We start from the raw sequence: 22,895 nt of genomic DNA, 5'->3' as shown, positions 1-22,895 counted from the left end.
AAAAATTCCATTTTGAAGGACACTGTCAAAATATGTTATTCTGCAAAATAAGATGATTGTATCACAACGCATGCTTCTTTACAAACTAGTGGCTTGAAAAATGTTACCTTGGTTGTCTTTGGTACCAAAGAAATTGAAGGCAAACTGACAATATGTTTGTGTTATTTTCAGATTTATTAGGACTATTGTTACTAAGTACCACAAGTAGCAGTTTGACTGACTGTAGGTACTCGATACTGTCACGTAAGTCTTTGGCTCTTCTGAGATTTCTGGAATTTTCATTCTCTGACTATCCTTGAATTTTCCAGAAGACAGAGAGAACTTCTCAGAGTAGTTTTAGATCAGGAAGTCAGTGCTGATTATCAGTTGCAAATACGCCCTATAATATCTAGTAATTTATTATTCAGTAAATCCTAGGGCAGAAGTAATACAGTGCTTTAAAGTACTGCAGAACCAGGCACTGAAAGTCACTTTTCACTAAAACCAATGATACAGTTCTCTGGTGAGTTAATTTGAGGTGGTATTTCTAATCTAACACTGACTATCAGATTGCCTAAAGAGAGCTGTATTGATGTTTTGTGTCTATACAATATATGGACAGGTAATGTTGCGGAGGAGCTGAATTTTTTTCTTCAGACAAATAAATACAAGACCTGCCTATCTGAATCTGAATCATCCCTGTGCTGCTGAAGCCAAAATAAGTGATAAACTACAGTGATTGAAGGGGAGACCTCCACGAGCTGTTACGCATGCTAGGATTACAATGATGAGCGTCTCAAGCTGATGTTCACCTAAGAACTGACTTCTTGGATAGACACTTGCACATAGTGAAGATCTGTAACACTGAGGATCTTTTTTACCTTTCTGCCAAGATTATAGCAGTAGCTGATGCCTAGAAGCAACAGCTAAAAAGAATTGCACTGGGGACGTCAGATGCTGGTTTTTAGCACCTTATTCCTTCGATAGTGATTAAATCTCAGAACTTTTATGGGGGAATAAATAGTTCTAGAAGATGTGCTTTAAAAATGTTTTGTGGATTGTCAGGAGAGGTTACCTTAGGCGGGATATTGCTGGTGTTTGAATTTCTTGCTCTGTTTCTCCATGCATGAGAGACACTCTTTCAGAGGAAGGCAGAGTTATTTACATGTGCTTTCAGGATGCTCCCATTACCTGTAGTTATGTTGTAAGCCAGTATTTCTAGTTAAAGCTGCAGTCACCTTCAGGAGTCATAAAGCTTTCTTTTTGCCTCCAACACATTATTTGTGTTCTGAGCTTCTGAACTTATCCTTCATTGACTAATCTTGGAAGTGTGAGAGCTGGCTCATGGTTGGAGAAAAGTTACTGAGATAGTGGAGAGAGTGCTCTAGAGAGATATACAAGGTTTTTTTGAGTAGCTGTCTGGTTTGTGTCACTGTTAAACTCTTGGATTTATAAACTGCTAGGTCAGACCTTAATTCCTTCGAATTAGATGAGTTTGGCTCCTTGGGAGCTTAACTGTGTTCTGCAGCCAGGACACTATGAATTGACTGGCATTTGTATCTCTTCTATTCCTCAGGGCTAACAATGCCTTAAGCAGAGGCAGCAACAAGGACAAACTTACAGATGTTTTTTTTTCCTTGTGGCAAGCCTATCAAATATTGTCCTTTAAACATCTGACTCATTTATTTACTTTTTTTTCTCTCCACCCTTATGAACATCTATAGCAACAGTAACTGTCATATTTACAGTGCAATGACACAGCTTTTCTTTGTCTCTCTTATGCCATGAGGCAGATGTTGCTGATCAGTCTGCCAGGCAACTGTGTTTGATGTCCAAAGCCCCAAGGTACAAGGGAAAGTGCTGTTTGGCAGGTTTCATGGAGAGTTTCATCCTAGCTGCTGCCTCTTGCCACATTCCCTGCTGCTCCACGTCACCAGATTCTTCTGTCATGGGAATTCATTGAGAGAATACATACACACCAGGCAATTAAAAAGTTTATAAGTCAACAATTAAATTTATATCATATTTTGGCTGGGGCTGTGGCATTGTGATGGTGTAGGACAAGGGAGAGAGTAAAAAGAAATGCTGTGATAAGGCTATCATTGATTTTACTTTCATTTTAAAGGACAGTTTCAACCTGCTAAGAAAACCAAATAAATACATTAATAGCTACGATGTCAGGGAGACTTCAGTGCCATTAGGTACTCCCTGTGTGACCAGCTGTGTAAAATACTCAGTTCTAGTTGCATTATTCATGCTGGCTGTTTCTCCTAGGTAGGCTAAGAAGAGTATAAAAATGCAAATCCTGCTCTGCTGAAGTTAATGATAAATCTCTTATTGACTTATATGGGATAAGTTTCAAGGACATTGGAAATACCTATAAAATGAGCCAGTGATGAGCAGATGATCTCCACAGGAAAAGCCATGGTCCATTCCCAATCTGTGGCTCTAGCCAACCAAACTAGTCCACATGTTTACATGACAGACTGTTAATTTAGAATTACTGTATTATTAATTACAAATGCTAGATTAAATATGCAGAGATGTTTATATGCTACTTTTAAATGCTGGGTCATGGTCTTCTCTGGGTATTAGAGTCAAGCAATAGTAATTTGGTATTAAAACAGAATCACTTAAAAAGGTCTGTGCAAATATATCTGAAGTGTATTCAATACCTTCTAAATATAGGCTTCAAAAGAAGCCATGAAATTGCAGTATTGTTTTATACCACAAGCCCTGTTACTTATATTGTTTCTGATTATTTTCATTATTTGTCTTAAAGTATTTCAGGAAGATAGTAAAACTTAACTGATTTATTATCTGAGAGCCTCAGTGTAGGTTTCAGTAGAAAAAAAGAACCTCTTGTATGAGTGCATAAACACCCCATATTCAGCAAAAGCACACTTTATACTTTATTTAAATTTGTCTCCTTTGTGCCTAGAATGCCTAGAATTTTCCATAAGGCTTGTGGGTTGGTGGCGTTTGTTTGTTGTTTGTTATTGTTTTGTGGGTTTTTTTTTAGTGATGGCATTTAAAATTTAGCTTTGGTCCTGCAGATCTGAGAGTCTTTCAGCTTTGCTAATCCTTACCTGATGCGAGAGGCTCATCACATAAAGTATGAATATCTGGGGCCCCCATTTGAGGGGGTGGGAAAGGGTGATGAGAGCAGGGGCAGACCCAGGGCACTTTGGTGCACAGTGCTGAGCGAGCATGAGTGGACAAACCTTGTACCGAGTCTGTAAGAAGAAAGAAAGGCTTTGGTCTGAAGGTCTGCAAGTGAGACATTTTTGCCAACACAAAAAGTACTTCACTGTTATAAGCTAAAGGAATGAAATTGGTAACTTATCTCAGAAGAAAATACACCCTCAGTTTATGAGCTCAATCAGCAGAGATGGTGTGGCAATGTAATCAAGAGATGTAGGGCAATGCAAACATGAAGTAACCATCTGTTTTCCTCTAGGCTTTAACAGACCTTATATTTTATTTCCATTTTGGAGAGTTGTCTTTATGGTTCATTTGTCCCCTCCTCTTTCTTCTCTCAGCTTATGCATGTGATGAAGAGTTAGTGCACTTATCATGCAAGGTTTCTGGTAATGTTTCAGTTTATAGCCTCAGCCTTTCCATGAGCAAACATTCTCAGCAACCTTTAGCCTCTCTCTTTTCCTGAGTTTTGTTGCTGCTAGTTTTCACCTTGAAGTGCCACCTAGTACACTGGAGGGACGGGCAGAGGTGAAGGCAAAGAAGGGGATAGGGAAGTGCAGGAGAGAGAATCGCACAGCCTTTGACTCTACGGAGTGGAAATCTCTTTTTTTCTTTCTTTCTTTCTATCCAGGAACAAAATCAATGTAGAGTATCTGAAAGAGAGTTAGAAGACAGAAAGAAGTGGGAGAGCACACACAATGGGTCTAAACTGAGCAACGATGAAGGAACTGGTATTGGTGCTGGCCATTTGGCCTTTGTTTTCCTCACTGCAGCTGCTGAAGAAAGTGGGTTCAGATCGATGTAACAACAGCTATTATGCGATCAATGTGATGCTCATGAATTACACGGATTTCCCATCAAGTACTGATAGTGTGAGGCTAACTGTGGAACAAGCAATGGAAAGGGTACAAAAGGAATTCCAGATGACAGGTAAGTCAATGGATGTTGGTTATCCCTCTCTTCCTGTGATTTCTTGTCACACTTTGTGTCATAGTTTCCTACTCATCTGACCTTTAGTAAGGTGCATTCCTTGCTTGCCCATCTTATGTAGGACTTATGGAAATAATGACCTCTCTTTGTATAAATTGAAGTGCTCTACAAGTGGGCAGAACCATATATATTTTCATGGTGTTTGGGCAGACTCTTCCTGTGTGCTTCTCTGGAGATGTTCAGCTGGGTTTGGTAATGTGGAAATTATTGAACAAGATCAGACAAGACCAGTGATCCATCTCGTGCAGTAATTGGGTTGCCCTTGCTTCCTCTCCTGACTGGATTAGCCTCTACTTTCTGAAAATAATTTTCCTCTTGACTCTATCTGTTGATCACATCACGATCTGAAGTGTGAAAAATCCGCAGTCCATATTTTCCTTCATTTAGAGTCATATAGCTTTTATTTATTTTGATATCTTACTTCTCCTTTCAACATCACCAATCTACTGTCACTCTCTAGAATATTGTAGGAAAAAGAGATTCCAAGGAAATAATAAAAGAAATATTATCTATTCCCTACCTGCCCTCTAGATTAAAAGATTTTGTCCAATTTTATTGGAAAGTGGTGTCTCAGTTACTTCTTACAGAGCCTTAAAAAATTTGTCTAGTAATGGTCAACACTAAAAGTACTTTTTACTAAACAGAAGTCAGCAGTCCACCTTGGAATGGACTTCACAGTCATATCCATAGTAGTGGGGGCTGGGTTGTAGGTAGACGTTGCAGAAGCAGGGAGATCTCAGAGTATAAGGCTGCTCAGACCTGTGTCAGAAGGAGAGGGATAATAGTGTATTAGTGGTTACCTGCAATTCATGATGCTGTTTGCTTTTCTGTTTGTGTTGCAGGAGAAGATGTTACAGTGAATGCCACCTTCCACCTCTTTAATTCATCATTCTATGTCTCCCAAGCCTGCCGTACTAGCACCTGTGAAGGTGTGGAGCTCCTCAGAACCATTTATGTGAGTAACAGACTTCTTTCCTTCTGCCTTGGTGTGCATGTGTGTCTCTGTCTTTCCTTCTTAACCTTTGATCCTGCTATTCAGTTCCAAAGAAATTTGATAGGGAAGTGAAGTTTTTAAAGAGATGTTCCTGTATGTTTTGTGAAAAGAAGTAGGCAAATACTGAAGAGAGGTTCTATGAATGCTTCCAAGAGACTGCCTTCAGCTTTTGACTCCTTTTCCTATGCTTAAGTTACCTCCTTTTTATATCTGCACAATTCTTTGTTGTGGTCAGACAGCCAAAGCAATCCATTAAAAAAACCCCCAAATAACAATTAATTAAAAAAACCAAACCAGCAATGCAAACTCTCGAAACGGCCTGAGCAGAGCAAAAAGGTCAATTTCTAACTGGATCAGATCCTGATTTGGTTCACCATCAGTTTACACAATACACAAAAGAGAGAGCTGTGGTGAGGATGGGGACGTGGGCAGAGAAATCCTTAGGCTGGCACTGTTACCAATGAAGTGGTTATGGAACTATGCCCAAAGGGCAAAGATGAAGTGCTTGCTTCTCACTAGAAATCACAGAAGTCACGTGAGAGAAACTATGTGAATACTTTAATATGAGGAAAAGCTTCAGTTAAAATCAGTGCATTACAAGAAGCCAAGTTTCTGAAGATTTTCACACCTCTGAGTGAAACTTGGTCAGTCCAATGAGAATTTTTAAGTCTACTAATCTATGACTATGCTCTAGTCCTTGCTAAGAAATTGTCCCTCGTGACACACAAAGATACAGGTCAGGCTTCATTTGATGGTCATGGAAGGATTTTTTAAAATAATAGTTTCATATACACTTATGTAATAATTTTTCTGGTACACAGGACCTTGTAATACCAACCACCCTGTCTTCAGCAAATGCAAACTCTTCTGGGGTGTTTAATCTCAAAGGTGCAGCTATAACAATATTTTAATCCTTACATGCTGTCTATGTCTTAACAAATGTTGTACTCTATCTTTTTTTGGCTGTCTGTGATTTTTTCCTCCTCCCCTTCTTGTTTGTTCTTTTAAACTTTTTGTAGCTCCTCTCTTCTCTTGCTTTTGCTAGGTAAATTCTGTGACTCCTCATATCCTACAAATTTCTTCATTCTCCCATCCTTCTCTCTCTGCCAGTCCTCTGCTTTATCCCAAATGACCCTTTTTGATTCCTTGCAGGAATCTGGCAACCTTGGCTGTGCTGTCATAGGACCCGCTTGCACTTATGCCACCTTCCAAATGATCTCGTAAGTACCAATTCTTCCCCCTTATATTGTGATGTTAAAGATGTCAGCTGCTGAACAAAGTTGTTTTGTGAGCAACAAACCTGCAGAGACATTGGTTTAGAGTACATCAGACACCTCGAGGTCTACAGTCAAGGCAGTAAGACTTTTATGCATAGCCACTCTGTTTGGTAGGTGGGGAAAAAACCCTTCCAAAGTCCAACTTTAGTAGGGAAATTGCTAACTCCTGACAGTAAGTTGAATGATTGATTGATTGAGGAGCAACTGGAGAGCAGCCCTGCAGAAAGGGATCTCGGAATGCTGGTTGGCACCCCCAGAGTCAGCAGAATGCCTGGGCAGCACAGAGGGCAAACCCTACCCTGGGGTGCATCAGACACAGCATCACCAGCTGGTCAGGAGAGGTGTACTCAGCAGTGGTGTGGCCTCACCTTGAGTATTTTGTGTAGTTCTGGGCCCCATGAAATTTCAGAAAGATGTGAAGGTCTTTGAGTGCTTACAAAACTGGTAAAAGGGCTGGAAAGCATATTCTTGGAAGAGCTGAGGGCACTGGGTTTTTCTGGTTTGGAGAAAAGGAGGCTGTGGGGAGACCTTGTTGCTTTCTACAGCTTCCTGAGAAGGGCAAGTATAGAGGGAGGTGCTCATGTCTTCTTCCTAGGATTCAGCAACAGGACAAGTGGGAATGATTCAAAGCTGTGTGTATAGGTTGGACATTAGGAAGAGTGTTTTCAGCAGGAGCATGGCTGAACACTGGAACAGCCTTCCTAGAGAGGTGGATCGTACCTTAAGTTTGTCAAGTTTAAAATGCATTTGGACAATGCAGTTAGTAAGTTCTCTAGTGGAAGGTGTCCCTGTCCGTGGCAGGGTGTTTGGAACTAGATGATCTTTAAGGACTCTTCCAACCCAAACCATTCTACGTTTCTATGAATAACGTGCTGTAGCTTTTGGTCAGTACTGAAATAATCAGGACTGTATGATTTTTGTAGGTCCCTTTTAACCAAAATAATCTATTCTCTTCTATTCTTAGTCTGTCAGGAAAAAATAAAAAGCCTGTTTAATTAGTGAAATACTCTCCCTGTCATTATATATTACATCATCTATGTCTGTTTCTATTGCAATAAGTAAAACCCCTGTAGTTGAGTAAGTGAACTTTACCTGGAAAATAAAATTTTGTCACAATAATGCCAACAACACTTACAGCCATGGTTTTTGCAGGCAAAATTCCCTGTTATAAGAAAACAGCATACAAGAACAAAAGCATTTTGAGTTTAGTCTGGTAACATCGCAGCATCCAGAAATATACTTTGGCCCTTAAAAGCTTACTGTCTCTGTATATAAAATGATTTTTGTTTCACAAATTCCTTGTCAGCAGAGGGTTGCCTTAATTTTTTCTCCCTGACTGCTGCTGTTGCACAGCTCCTAAAATACACCTTTGTGAAACAAAAAGATTTTTCTTTTGAATTGTAGAAGTAAAGCTTTTTTGATAGCAAAAAGCTGTCACCCTGCAGCACTGTCCCGATAGGGAGATTAAATCCATCCCATGGGAATGACATCCAGGTAGCAGAAGCTTGTCTTGAGCCTTTGGACTCCTGTCATAACCCTTGGGGCTGAAATGGTGTGTGGTACCCAAAAGGATAGGGGTGACTGGGAACAGTGCAAGAAGATGCCTAGAGCAGTTCAACAGGGCTTTTTGGTACCAGTACAGGCTTGAAATCTGCTTGTGACCTTGAGGAACCTTCTGATTCTGGTTCAAATTCACTGTGTTAAACTAACTCAGGGCACAAAAGGAGAGGGAGGTGAGGAGGGAAATCAGTAGCTGCCTTGGTGCAACAGCAATCTGTTCAGACTTGTCCTCTTATCTCTTTCTTCAGACTTGAAACAATACTGAGCCTGCCTATGATCTCTGTAGGGAGTTTTGGACTGTCCTGTGACTACAAAGATAACCTAACCCGCCTTCTGACCCCAGCCAGGAAACTGAACCAATTCTTCTTCCATTTTTGGAGACATTCTGAGCTGCCATTCAAAACCACAACCTGGGAATCTGTCTACATTTACAAGAGAACTGAAACCTCAGAGGCATGCCTCTGGTAAGATCTGGATCCACCTCTGACCCAGCTGTTGATAAATGCTGTCTCCACCTTCAGACATGGTTTCTGCAAAGTGTTCTCTCAGTCCTACACTCTGAGAGGTGCCTTACTACTACCAAGGAACGAGAGAAGGAAAAGATGGATTGTAGCTTTTAGCTATAGCACTTACCTGAATGTTTCTCTCAGTCTGTTTTAAATATTTGCAAGCCTTTGCTTTTCCTTTGGACAACATAACCCACATGTTATGTTGTGATGAAAATACTTGTTTACAGCCTCCTTAGTATAAATATTGTGATATGAGAGGCTCCTCCACAGGCTCCCCATAGATGCCTTTTTAGGTCAGGGGTCTTACTAAGCTTCTAAAATATTTCTCCACATTAATGTCCTCAATATGTAGGTGCTATTTCCAAAATTCAAGCTTTACATTTCTTCAAGCAAAATTACCCCAGTGATGCAGAGTTTAAGCTATATTCTCACCAGTTTGGAGCAAAGGAGACAGCTTTCATTTTGTGACCTGAAACATCAGGTTGTGCTTGGTTCTCAGAAATGCTGGGTTTTCTCCTTGCCTGAAAACAAAGGCTGCTTTTAGACAAATAGACTCTTTAATATACCAGTACTTATAAATACTTTTCTATTATTGAGTGTTATTTAACTTTCGGCTCATGTGAGTGTGTCTACGCTACTTTGATTTTTTTTCCAATTTTGGGATATTAAAAGCTGATTTATTAAACAAAATTTAATTTCTCCTTTTTATAAATTTTATAAATGTAGCTGAGAAGTAGCAAAGAGTTCATGGAAATAACTATTATATGTATTTCTAATTTATAACCTGAGAGACTTGCAGAATTCTAAGCAAAATTTATCACTATATTTGCTTCAGATTGATAGAAGCATACACTTATGTATTATTTTGGATACAGAATTAAAGAGTTTTTTTTCTGAATTAGGAAACCTAAAACCTGATCTCCATTTACCTCATTTGTAGGTATTTATGGACTTTTATTTTTTCCTTCTTCTTTCTTAGTATAGATAGCAACTTGATCACATGATATAATTGCTATGATTACCTCTCTTTGATGCTTTGAAATATCAGTGCACTTTGTTCACCTCTTACTACAGGCCCTACTCCTCCACATTTGCAGCTGTAATTGCCAATGCACTACACACGCTTTAGCTAAATCCCTTTAATTCTGCAGGTTTCATACCTTTCAGTGAAATAATTGCATGGAAGCTATTTCTGACCTTTCCAAGCTTTTCTTATTTCACTTTTTTAAATGCTTCTGGCCAGGACCTTCTTTATGACTTCAGAATTGTTCGAGTCCCTTTATTGCTGAATTAACAACAAAAAAATTAATTTTGTATCTGCCCACTTTTCATCCTAATTTAGTTGTAACCATGTGTCTCATCCTGCCTTAATAGAAACTGTCAACGTGAAGGTTTTTGAAGTCTAATTTAAAAAGATCCATTTTCTCTAAAGCACAAGTATTGCTGTGTGAGCTAATTGTTTTTTCCCATATACATACAAAAATAAATGAATACCCACAGTGATAACAAAATCAGGTTATGTTTCAACTATGCATATGTTTCTGTAAATTAGCAGTTAATGATTCTGTTCCTAGAGAAAAAAAGGAAGATAAAGGTATTTAGTAGCTCATAGGACTGAGCTCTCCGTGCTGGTAGATCAAAGGTTATGTAGTTTAAAAATAAACAGAGTTCTTTTGGTTTCTCCTCTGCATTAACTTTATTTCAGAGAGAATATCTCTTCTCAGAAAAAAAATATTGAAGCAAGAGTAAAATTGAGGAGCTGACTGTTTTTCCTTAATCTTTTACCAAATTTTACTTGCTTGCTTTTTATGCTGAGCTCATTTTTTCCTTCAAATTTTAAGTGATTCTGCATAGGTTTCTTCTTGCTGCTTTTCTTCCTTTGCTTCTCTCACAGTCAGGGTACATGTGTGATTTTTATCTCAGTTCTTTCTGTAGCTCCTGTTTAGTCCTTTGGACTTTCACATATGCCTTCTTAGATTACCACTGATGTGTTAAATAGTAGAGTGTCCTGGCTCTGCCTCCCTGTTAATCTCACTTCCTGCAGTTTCCTCATATCCTTGATTTATTTTTTCTTAATTGCTAATGTCTTATTAGATTATTGCAATTTCCAAATTCACCCTTTCTATAACCATGCTCAAACACCTCTGGTAGACTTTCCAAGCATTTCTGCATCTTTCATGCCATGTATTGGTTCTTTCACTTTTATTGCTGCAGAAAAGGTTTCATACCAGCTTATAAACACTCTTGTGTGCTCTGAACAGCCTGTCTTGCACATCTTAGGAAAATGTGAGGAGTTGGCAATTTCCTAACAATATCCTTGCTCCTTTGTGCCAGGTACATGAATGCTTTAGATGCTGGAATCACAGAGTTCTCTGAAAAACTCAAGTTCAAGGATATTTTGAGAACTCCAGAGCTGCTTAGAAAAACTGTGAAAAATCCAAACCGGAAGAGCAATGGTAAGGAGGGGTTGAGGCTGCACTGTCCCAGCAAGTGAGTTGCTTTTCCAAGGAACTCAAACCCACCCCTTAGTTAGGTTATAGGGGAAGCCTTTCACCAGAAATGATGGAAACAAAGATATACCATTTTACTTGGATGTAAAGATAAAATGGCACAAAGTTCCTAGATTCCTCTCTTCATCCTCATAAAATATAGGGGAATATCCTGGTTCCAGAGAGCTTTTGGGGTAAATTCTCCCATCTAAGCACAAGCTCTTTTTTGTGAGAGATTCAGAAATCCAAGTATCACAATTTCTCTAAGAAGGGCTTTAAATATTACAAGAATATAGATACTGCAAGCTCTCTATCACTCATGTGTTTGCAGCCGTGGTACATTTATGGACCTCATTTTGATATCGAGGGGCACTTCTGGAAATGACTAATCTGAACTAGAAAAATGAATGAATAAATACCTCATCTTCTCCTAAGACTAAGCACCTGGCATCAGCAGGCCAAGTGACTGTGAGAGTAATCAAGCTAATGGAATCATTACTTGAAGGCCATTTAACCTAGAAATGTTCATATTGAGTAGCTGTTATGGCACCACAACTCCTAATGCTTATTTGAGTGGGATAATGGTAGTGCTCTGGTGCAATCAGACAGAAAATGGGGCAGGTGTTGAAGCACCTTTTACCACTTCCCCTCAGATATTGTGGTTTTACTGCAGAGAGGCTGGAGCTCTGTGCCTGGGCCCCAGTACATGACAGATAATGTGCCTTAGCCCAGAGTTGCTCTACTGCCTGCTACTCAAACATGGGGGAGCAGGCAAACATCCTCTTCTTGTCTGAAAATCTCACCAATCTCTCTCCATTTTTGCCCATTCTGTAGTGATCATCATGTGTGGCTCTCCAGAGAATGTCAGCTCAGACCTAGGGACAGAGAAGGTGGATAATGACATCGTTATCATCTTGATAGATCTCTTCAAGTAAAGTATCACCTTTGTTTTTCTTCTTTTCTCTGCAATTTGCTGATGGATATAGGTAATGGGAATAGTCTGAGTGGAACTGGTTTGTTGAAGAAATGCTCTTTCACAAAATGTTTTCTATTGCCATCTTTCCTCACGTCTTGCCATTTATATAATGTGCGTAGTGTTTAATTCATGGCTTATCCTCTACAAAATCCCTTTTGGTTCATATAATATTTTTCTAAGGCAGTGACAGAGCAGGTAGGTTTAATGCCTTCCTGGGGCTCCTCATTGCAGGAAACCATGAAAGAAGCACAGAGTCCAAAGTCAGAATGGACATGAGATATAGTCCATTTGAGATATGGTACATTTTTCATACACTCTGCTCAACCAGACAATTATGCAAATAGGACTTACAGTATATTTTTCTAGACTCCATTTATTCAGTTTTTAAATTATTTATGTGATATAACTGTTCTCCCAGTTTATAACTCTTGCACTTTATAACCATCTCCTCAACATCTTTATAACCACAGAAACATAACTTCTCAGAGTAGCTTCTTAGCGCATACAACCTTGGTTTTCTATTGTTTAATTTTCTCTTAACATTGCTAATTACAAATTCTTTATAGAAGATGTCTGACATAAATTGGCTTTACCAATGGTATCCTCAAAAGCCTTGGCTATATACGAGGACTGAGAACTGATCACTGGCCCTAAACCTAAGTGACACAGCAGAGATTACACAGTAGATACCTAAACCAAGTGGTTTTTTTGGGTATAATCTCAGTTGCCATAGTGAGTCACAGTCTGGGAGAAAGTTAAGTGCCTGGGGCAGTCTGGTGAGATGGATGGATGGATGGATGGATGGATGGATGGATGGACGGATGATTGCAAGGCAAATATGTGCCCATGCCTTGATGTTACTTCACTGTTGGTGTAGCAAAAAGATTCCATGAAATTCTAGGGCCAGTGGGACTTCCCAGCTCTTGTGTCTAAAGGTGACCATAACAGGTCAGTTCTGAGAAACTCTGGGTTAATGATTTCAGAGATTTAACCTTTGGTTCCTAAGTGGACCCTGTTCAGGTTTTAACAGGACCTTCTCTATCCTGTACGCTTTCAGTTTCACCATATCTATTTTTCAGAAGTGCCTTTAAGAGCTTTTGCATTCCACAATTTTATCCAGGCATTAGAAATTCCCATTTGCTTTTCCTGAGGCAGCTGACCTCAACTCTTTTTCTTTGCAAATGCATAATGGGAACAGTGTATGTGAGTGCTTTACCACTGGTGTTGTAGGTATAGATGTTGCATTACAATAGGTGAGGGTGATTAGGGGATTTTTTGCTGTGATATGCATCCTTCTATATCAGAAGCCAGCTGCCTCAGGCTTTTTTATATGCTGCTCTTCTTAAGCTTTCTACAGACCCCTTATTTTGCTGAGTATCTCAAATCACACTATTCTTCTTAAAAAAACCCCAACAAAATACAGACAGATATATTAGATGAAAACTGAAGCTGTAGGAGGCAGAAGAGGCAAAGTCCCATGCTTCTCCAGGAGTGAAGTGCCTCTGAAAAAGTGATAGATTTAAATTTTCTTCAACTCTGAGTTGTCTGGCAAGCAGGAACACAAACATAGTCTTTAAGTCTCCCTCAAGAGAGGTGGGATGCTGGAGGATTATCCAATCTGGTGGAGATTAATGAGGTTTTCTTTTCAACTGGCTAGTTCAGCCCAAGCTTGGATGAGAAACGTTTTGAAGTTCTTTAGGGTGAAAAGTGTGTTGTAAAAATCAGAAGGTTCAGGGAAAGGCAGGTACAGGGCTCTGGTGTAAGAATCCAATCAGATGGCCAATCAGTACTGACTGACAAAATAAAAGGATGATCAAACATGAATAATGGGAGAAGGCTCACACAATTATTTTCTTTCTCTTAATCTAGCCATAGCAATGACAGATGCTGCCAGTTGACACTAATATCTATTCATAAATTCTTCTTTAACATGTGTATCTGGTGGTGGCCAATTTGTGAAGCATTTCCAGATGGCCTGTCAGGGTGATGGAACCAAGGATACCTGAAAGCTACAACATCTTCTGCTTGTTTTAGCAGAGTTTTCAAGTTGACAGTTTCCTCTGATTTTCCTATCTCACTGAATTTAACAAATGAATCAATAATCTGCTCTCTGCACCTCTGTGATTGTTTCATTCCCTCCTGTTAAATGCTTTTAGTGCAACTCCTGCTGTGCTCAATTCTAGCAGGAAATATCAAAATTAGAAGAACAAGCAAGAAGAGTGCAGAAGAGCTCAGAGACAGGCACAGTAACATGAAGAAACTATGATTGCGGTATTGTGGATTCCAAAGAGGAACTGAGTTTTAATAAATATAAACTCCACTTGAAAACAAAAGAGGAAGTAAACAGGGTAGAAAACAAAGAGTTGCAATAATAACCATTGTTCTCAACAACCTTTGAGTGTCAGATTGGCAGATCGCCTTGATATTACCTTTTAATATATTTAGGCACAAAAGCTAGCATCAGCGAATGAATGATATAAAGAGTTGTGTGCATTATGAAAATTTATTTTTAGAACTACTGTTTTAACCTGTTAAATAACAGAGCTGTTGGGAACAAGTGACTGATTAGCATGGATACTACTGAGCCTGTTGTTCAGTGTTCATAGGGTTCTTGTGCTTTGCTTTGCAGTAACATGTACTTCAAGAAGAACATCTCAGCTGATTACATGCACAACGTACTTGTCCTGACTCTGCCACCAGCTAATTACAGCTACAATACTGTAATTAGAGACTATGTAGAGATGGAGGAGGACATCCTGGTAAGAACACTATTTTATATCTGATTATTGCATTTAGTTCATTCCTGTTCATGTATGAGGAAATGAAAACTAAAAATGCAGCTGTAATCATGCCCTGTCATGCTTCTAAGGTGATATTCCTTTATATTATTGTAGGATGGTATTTTGTCCTGATGTAATGATGTCAAAATATAGTATCATAAGGCAAATCTGCAGGATGTCATGTTCCTGCTTTGTGAAGTTCAACTCAAACTTCTTATTTGTTCTGCAAGTGTCATATTCATGGGGCATGAGGGAGACTTACAGGCACATGCTTTTACCACTCCACATCTGAGTGACTGACACTCTTACATGTAGCTGCAAGGCATCACTCAAGAAAGATCTGTACATGTAATTGAGATGTGAGCATAGAAAGTTCAGAACTAATAATTGTTGACTAATTTGCGCAGATATGTCTAAGAGATGACAACCATTGTAGTTTCTTTCCAGTGGCTTTCCAGATAAGCTTCAAAAACAGGAAACTTTTTTTTTCCATGGGAAATAAGGGTTTTTTTTTTTAATTTCCAGAAAAGCAGAACCTGTGAAAATGCTGTATTTGTTTAGTGAAACTAATACTCCCGCCATCTGCCCAGGAAAGGAACCAGGTTCTTCTTGTATAGTTTTTCCATCCCAGGATTTGTGGCTTTGAGCTCCAGCTCTCCAGCAGGCAGCCTGAAGGTTCTGGCTGGATTTACAGGGCTTCTAGATCCCCCAGCCTGGCCTCAATTCTTTTTTGGGTGCCAGCTCTATGGCAGGCTGCTGGAAATTCTGGCATAGCTCCTTGCCCCTGAGCTGTGGCCACTGGGAAGCCCAAACTTGCTGGCACCACACTGAATTATCTGCACAGAAACTCATATTCAAAGCCAGGGTCTTTGGAACGCACTTAGCAAAGCAGAAATGCCAAGAACTTGCAGTGTAGGATTTCTTGAATCCTTTGCACCAGGATCAGCATGCCAGACCTTTACCTAACTGGCCTCTTATAAGTTTTCAGCACCTTCCTGTCTTCATACATCAAAAATATATTTTGTTTGCCTTTCTTTTTTGAAATGAAAACGCTCACATGGCATTGGCATCTACTCACGCAGTGTTCAGCAGATTCTGGTCTTCTCTGCTGGAGTTTCTACCAAATGGAGCCAATCAAGGTTATTATAGCCTTATGGCAGAAGCAAGAACTCTCAAACAGTCATTTTTATTTTCTTTTGGTCTAGATGGAAGATGATTTTCTTGCTGGCTATTTCAATGCAGTGTTGCTGTTTGGACATAGTGTCAAGAAATTTGTCATCTCACAGAGCCCAATGTCACCTTTCAATTTAATCCGTGAATTCCGAAATACCACTTTTGAAGGTAAAAAACAGTACTGTCCTTTGCAGGGTTCACTAAATTGATGAGGGGAAAGAAATTTCATTTTAAACACTCTTAGGACAAGTCACTTCTACCCTAAAAGAAGTCCAAGCCTTTCAATGAGTTTTATTCCAGACTTTTTTCTTTTTATATAATTTTTACAAGGATGCTGTTTTCAGTATTTGATGTTCAAAATGACTCTGAAGTCACTTGGCTGAGCTTTAATGAAGTAGTCTCAACCTTTTCCAGTTTACAAAGCCATGTAGGCCTGGGTGCCTGCAGTGTGGGTGTAGGCCAGCTGACAGTGGGTTGGCTCCTCTTAGTCAACTTTCTTGTTCCTCTCACAGGTTGTCTAGCACTGGTGGGCTTTTGTTTTGTAGGCCATGGGCTTAAAATCACAGAATTCAATCATTAGGAAAAGACAGAGGCAAAACTTACGCAAAGAACTGAAAATGTTATCTCTCTGGGAGTATAGTCCCAGTTGTTGCTTCATATCAGAGATCTGTACCAAAGCGATGACTCAAAGTTTTGTGTTTATGCCCCACCTACATTCAGCAAATATGTGTGTAGAAGTTTCCCTGATTTTTCTAAGATAGGAAAGGTTGCAGGCTTATCTTTGCTTTAACCATAGTATCTAATACCTAGCAAAATATAGTTTACTAATTCCTTCTGGAGACAGCATCCCTTTCTGAATGTCAGTAAACTTATCTCTTCTGTTTAAGTTGAAAAGTTAAGTTGCACAAACGTTTTTACTCATCCAAAATACAGCACTATAATGCTCATCATAATTTATAGGTTTAGTTAAAAAAAAATTCTGAAAGTGATAGGTTTTGAACAACCTTCATTTTTTTCTGTGATGGAGTCTGGTACAGTAGGGATTTCATACAATAATTATTTTGATATTAAGAAGGTAGACCTTGAAAAAGTTAGCATCAGTTTTTGAGGTGAAAAGGGAGAAAGTAGTGGCAGAACTAAAATAATGCTGATACTGAACTTAGGAGAAATAAAACAAGTCATCATCAAGAGCAGCGAAAGGACAATCTGAAGCTGATTTAAAAATCCTCTTATAAAAAAAGGGTAAAACAAAAGTGAGACTTTCAGGAGTAGTGAAAATTGGCTAAGTTTGTGCTCATGTTGAGGCAACTGACTTATGCAGTCAAGCTGAGTCAAGCTGTGCTGAGGGATTTGGGAAGTTCCACCTTAAAATCCTTGTAATGTGCTACACAGGCAATTTCTCAATGTGCACATTTGCTGATGTACAGAGAGAGGAGGCTAAAGGCAAAAAGAATACGGTAAAAACATTATTAGGCTTTCAAAAGAATAAAGGGAATGAAAGTATCCTTGTATTTCTTTTACTACTGATAGATTCAAACTGCAAGTGGAAACAGACTATTTTGCTTCTCGCTTCCAAAATGGTCTCTTCAAGGGAGGTGACTCTGACATTCTTGGTATGCTGAAGAAATCTGACAAATATATTTTGTTGTAGCTAGAGGGAGACTTTCCTCTTCAGTGCTGTCAGTTCAACACTTTTTATTGGATTTTGTAGAGAAAGTGTAGTGTGGTATTAAAAGAAAAGTTAAAAGCACCACACTGAGCTGATACGTATCTAGCACATACCTGAAGAAGAAAAGTACCCTAAGTATCAGAAATCCTTTTATTTATCCCATCCCTCCTGCCCCATACTTGTGTTTCTGAAAATGCAAGTCCTCTAACAAATTCCTTGTGTCTGCAGGTGTAGTAGGTCCTGTGATTCTGGATGAATTTGGAGACATTGATACCAATCTGACCGTGCTGTACACATCACAGACTGCAAATTATGTACGTATGTGCAGGGTGCAACTGTTCAACCTTATATATGAAAGGAGAAACAGAATGCCCTGTACTGTTGCATAAGAATGATGAAAATAACTGCAGCAGGTGTGGTGGAGTGCCAAGGCGTTCTGTGCATGCCAGAAAGGGGTCATGTGAGGTGTACTGGAGACTGACAGGATTGATGTAATCTGGTGATTTAGTAAGTGAAGTACAGCTGGTATTTTGTGGGATTGGTAAATTTATTTTCAGAGAGAGGGGAGGAATGAGAAAGAATATTGCAGCCAAGCATATGGCTACACTGAGAAATACACCACTATAGCAGGAAAATTAATTTGAGTTTGGGCAATACATTTATTAAGGGTAGTCTGGAACAAGGGACAAAAGAGGGAGAACACAGCTGCTGACTGCATTTCTTCCCTCCTCCCATCCGTAGTTCAAACCTCTCCTGTATTTCAACACTCAAAGCAATGGCACGTGCGCGGCAACTAACAGTCCGGATTTTATTTGGAAGAACCACAAGCTGCCCAGTGATACTCCAGGCACTGGTGAGACACCTATTAAACCTACCACCTACCTCTTTGAAGACAAGTCGCACAGTCCTGAGATCCATCTGCTGTGTGATCCAGCATGCTACTTTCACACTGCCCCCAGCCAGTGATGCAAGGAGCTGGGTGCAGAACAGCGTCTTTCCTTCTCCTGCCTCATCCCCACCATGTTCTCTGTCCCCAGTCCAGTTCAAAACCTTAATTTCTGTTTTGGTGCTGATACTAAGTCTCTTGAAATACTGTACCAGTGATTATGGGGAATATCATGAGGTATTTCAGAAGTCACCCCCAAATGAATAGTCTTCCCTAGAATATGGTAGTAGTGTGAACTGCTTGAAAGAGTGTCCAGGAAAGGCAGCAGAATTAAGGTTATGATGAGTTATCTGACTCTGCATTTCTGTATCTGATGGATCATGGTGGCTTCTTTTTGCTGCTTTATCCTTGTTGCAGGGAGCTGGGGAGAGGATGCAGCACTGTGCAGATTCAGGTGGCTCTGAGAAGAGCTGACTCTTTGAAGAAAGACCATGGGGAAACTAGGTTATAGCTCTGTTTACACCCATACTTTAAATCTAAAATCTCAGAAATCACCACCTTCTTTGCTTTTAAGTTTTTGGTGACTCATGGATAGAATGGATGAAGCTCCTTGTTATTCAGCATAGCAGAGCACAGCCTTAGCAGTCTGATCAGACTGAGATTGTTTCCCCCTTTAAGACTGCTGCCACATGGTGATTGGCAATGGAAGGGCATATGCTTCAGGGTATGATATGCAGAATAAAAATTATTGCAGTGGCAATAATTGCAAGGGTTAGTGCACATTGGGTTAGTGTTCACCTGAGTCATTCCATCAGTGAGAATCCAGAGATGCTGCTGTTAAAAGTCTCTGCTAAAGTAGTCCCATCAATTTGCTGTATTGCTTGCCTCCATTAGGGAATAGGCAAAGCATAACTGGAGAGATCTGGAAACATCTTCTGCTAACTAAGAGTCCATTCACAGTAAGGTGGTAAAATTTAAACATTTTTATTCCTCAGTAAAGTAAATCAGATGCCCTAAAATTAGGCTTTATCCCTTATAAGAGAGGCAGGAGTAGTGGTTTGTTGCCAGAGACCCATGGGAGTTACCAGGAGAAGAGAGGCAGGAGCTTTGATAAGACTCTAGTTAGTTCTGGGAAGAACAGCGAGATTTCAGTGGAGCTTTCATTTTTCATCTCTGGTCAAATCTCTGGTCTCCCTTGGTTTGACTATGAGTGCTTTTTTTTTTTCAGAGACAGCAGCACTGCACACATCAGCCACAAGGTCTCCCTGTACCAGCTCCATGAGCTTTGTGCTTTCTGGCTCCTGTCTTCTTGATGTTGCTCCAGTCCCATTCTCATCCATCCCTTGGGCCCCATAACATGCTGTGTTGTCAGTGGATCTTAAATATCCTTCAAATATTCTCTTCAGTATGTCCTTGCTTGAAGCTGCTTGCACAAGGGGGAAAGAGAATTGCAGAAAGCCAATGTCTGCAAATGTCAGTAGCTTAACATCTAGTGCTTAACTGAAGCCTGACACTGTGGCCAAGCCATACTAAACTTAAAGTGAAACTGCCACCCAAAGGCACTTGATTATTTTGTTTCACATTTAAAAAAAAAAATAACCTTCCTTCATTGTGATTCTAAATAAATATATCCCCCCCAAAAAGGAGAATGGTCAAAATTTAAGTAATCACTGTGTCTTGATAAAGCCAGTCAAAACTTTCCATCCTGGAATATCTTTTTTCCTCCAGGCAGGTGACCAGCAGTGGCAACCAGAGAGCCTTGCTTCTTCCTAAGCCATAACTGAGAACAGCTGACCCAGTTCTGCTGCCTACCTTCCTCCTAGTATTCCGTGAAAAAAACGGGGGCTCATCCATATTTCCCCCTTATTCAGAAAGTTTTAACCCTCATTCTAAACATAGATAAGATCATACTTCAATAAACAAACGTTTCTGGTTCCAGAGGACCAGTTGTCTCCCTCTGCCTCTTGTAAAACTAAGAGCCAGAAGGTGGCAGCAGAACCTCAGGAAAGGGAAATTACGGTCCCACAGCACTTCCACGGAAAATAGTAATCTGTTTGTTGAAGCTGTATGCCACAATTCACAAACCTGAAGTTTCAGACAATTTTTATGCAAAATTATTTTGCCCGTTCTCATTTATCTCTCATTTTATAGTGGTGACTTAACTTGTGGAGGAGAATGATAGTACTGATGATTTTCATCAGAGAGCATCAGACTAATACTAAAATACCTTGAGGCCCTTAGACGTACTGAAAGAGGCCCTGATGAACATACTGAAAGAAAGTGGAGAGATGTGACACCCAGAGCAAGAAAAATCAAAACAGAAATCTGGCTCCAAATTCCAGAGGAGTTCATAAACGGAATCCTATGTCAGATACAGGCACAAAAATTGCTATGTTGAAAATCCTTCCTCAACTGCTGCTTGATTCTGAAGGCAGCTAGTGTGTGTACATTTGGTTCTTATTTCTTTACTAATTTTGATATTTTTTTCTGTGTCCCTTCATTTCTGTTCCTGGGCACAGACGGAAGTATATTAGCCTCAGTAAGGCTGAATAATTCAGCTCTTTTACTGTCCTTGATCAACATGGCAGTCTGCAAAACTGGATTCTCCTCTGCCTTTTTTGCCTGAGACATTTGCTCAGTAAAGCAGGTTCACTCTAGTCATGTGACCACCAGCTGAAGCTCTGTGATAATGGCCTGTTATTCTTCAAATGAAGTTGGTGGCCACCAACTTTCCTTCCCAAGCTCCAAGAACAGACACGAGAGAGGCTTCAGTTTGCTTTTCCACAGTAAGACAATCAACATTAAAACCTTATTCAGTTCCCAGCCTTGTTCATCCTGTGTACCTGCTCAGGATTAGAACCCTTGTGGGCTCTGTAGGTTTGGGGTCTAAGTCCTCAGATGCCTGAACAACATGATTTTCAAACTATTTGGCTCCTAGCAGCTTCCAAGGATACTTTACTGGCTTTGTGCTGCCACCAGATTAATTTCCCTCTACAGGATATTAATTTCCTACTGAAGAGTACAGTCCACACAGTAGCACCATTGCCTGGGTGTGCCCACAGATTGCCCATTCCTCAGGTGGGGATGTAAGACTGCACTAATCTGCGTCATGCTTCATCCCACATTGAAAGAGGCAAGTGTCGTTCCAAGGCAGTGCTGGACTTTACCAAAGCCTCTCAATTTGGATGTGACCAAAAGAGTATCCTTGGTCAACTACTGTGATTTCCATGTGTGTGAGGGTAATTTCTTAAATACAATATTGTTTTTCAGCCTCCTCCATGAAGTTATCTTTCATTTTTTCTTTTCTGCAGGCCCACACATCTTGACTATTGCTGTCTTTACACTCACGGGAATTGTGATTCTGGTTCTGATCATCTCTTTGCTGATTCTAAGGTACCAACCCCTTTGGCTTTCTGTTTGTTTGTCCTTGAACAGTTTTCCCACTAGGACAAAGCCTTTGATCCCTCCTTGAAGAGCCCTTCATTAGCTTACCTTGCAGACCTGTGTGGTTGTCCCGAGTGTGAACTCTGGTATATGCCAAGTAGTGCTTGCATCCATGGTGTTGTTATGACAGGTTAATAATCAAGGGAGAAGATGCAGCAAGGCTCAGTGTTCTTGCATCTGCTAAAAAGCTCTGATTCCTATACATACACAGAAATATGTCTCATACCAATCTTCAGAATTTTTCCACTTTACTACCCATCTTTGGCTTTCTTGGGATTCACTTATATTTCTTTAATGTATTGGTGACATAAAATCTCAATCTAGAAGGTGGTGTTTCTCTTGAGACATCGTTGAGGTTTTGGTGTTTTCATTGCATGGATGCATTCCTTCAACTCTTTCAATACCCTGCATAAAAATTTTTCTAACAGCTTGGAATTTCATGCAGCATTATCATTATGGAAAAGGCAGAAATAGAAATAATTGATGCCTCCTTTTGATGGAAGAAATCCCACCACAGTTCCAAAGTGTAGGATTTTCTTTAATCTTTAAAAAAATCTTCTTACCTGTGCCTCCCTTTTCAATCTGTATTTTTGTTATATAGTGGAGAACTTCAGAAAAAACACGAAAATAAGATCTTAAGAAAAGTTTATTAGAAACAGATGCTATTCAGGCTCTCTTATTTTGAGTAGACCAATCTGAGTTGCTAACTAAAACAAGGGAAAAATTAAAGATAAAGATACACAACTCTTATACATCCAGTTGTACACAAGATACGTAGGAGCTAATCATTGTCACATCTAAGCACTGACATACAAACAGACAGTAAAGTTTGCAATGCCTATGAAAATTAATAAACAAAAGCAGGGACTTGTAAAATATTCTATACTTCTCCATATTTGCAGATGCATAAAATCTAAATATTCTGTTTAGATGATTAGATTATTGTCTACATATCTTTGTGATATTCC

The 22,895-nt window shown here is 39.6% G+C and overlaps 1 protein-coding gene across 2 annotated transcripts in view; it reads left to right on the top strand.

Annotated features, from left to right (window-relative positions):
* The first annotated feature begins 3,899 nt into the window (after positions 1-3,899).
* Positions 3,900-22,895, top strand: part of GUCY2C (guanylate cyclase 2C) — a 43,349-nt gene continuing 24,353 nt past the window's right edge. The window contains exons 1-11 of one of the 2 annotated variants that reach the window (XM_054277534.1): positions 3,900-4,110; positions 5,013-5,125; positions 6,317-6,384; positions 8,250-8,465; positions 10,845-10,966; positions 11,834-11,930; positions 14,605-14,710; positions 15,961-16,096; positions 17,826-17,911; positions 18,339-18,450; positions 21,795-21,876. In XM_054277534.1, the coding sequence (XP_054133509.1) occupies positions 3,900-4,110; positions 5,013-5,125; positions 6,317-6,384; positions 8,250-8,465; positions 10,845-10,966; positions 11,834-11,930; positions 14,605-14,710; positions 15,961-16,096; positions 17,826-17,911; positions 18,339-18,450; positions 21,795-21,876 (1,349 nt within the window). Of the gene's footprint in view, positions 4,111-5,012; positions 5,126-6,316; positions 6,385-8,249; positions 8,466-10,844; positions 10,967-11,833; positions 11,931-14,604; positions 14,735-15,960; positions 16,097-17,825; positions 17,912-18,338; positions 18,451-21,794; positions 21,877-22,895 lie in introns of both variants that reach the window. The other variant, XM_054277523.1, reaches the window with a different exon arrangement.

The sequence above is a fragment of the Melozone crissalis genome, unplaced genomic scaffold (assembly GCF_028551555.1).
Source record: "Melozone crissalis strain CALT ecotype California unplaced genomic scaffold, PUWL_Pcris_2 ptg000004l_1, whole genome shotgun sequence".
NCBI classification, from domain to species: Eukaryota; Metazoa; Chordata; class Aves; order Passeriformes; family Passerellidae; genus Melozone; species Melozone crissalis.
The sequence above is the reverse complement of the archived record's forward strand: the minus strand, read 5'-3'. Positions and strand labels throughout refer to the sequence as shown.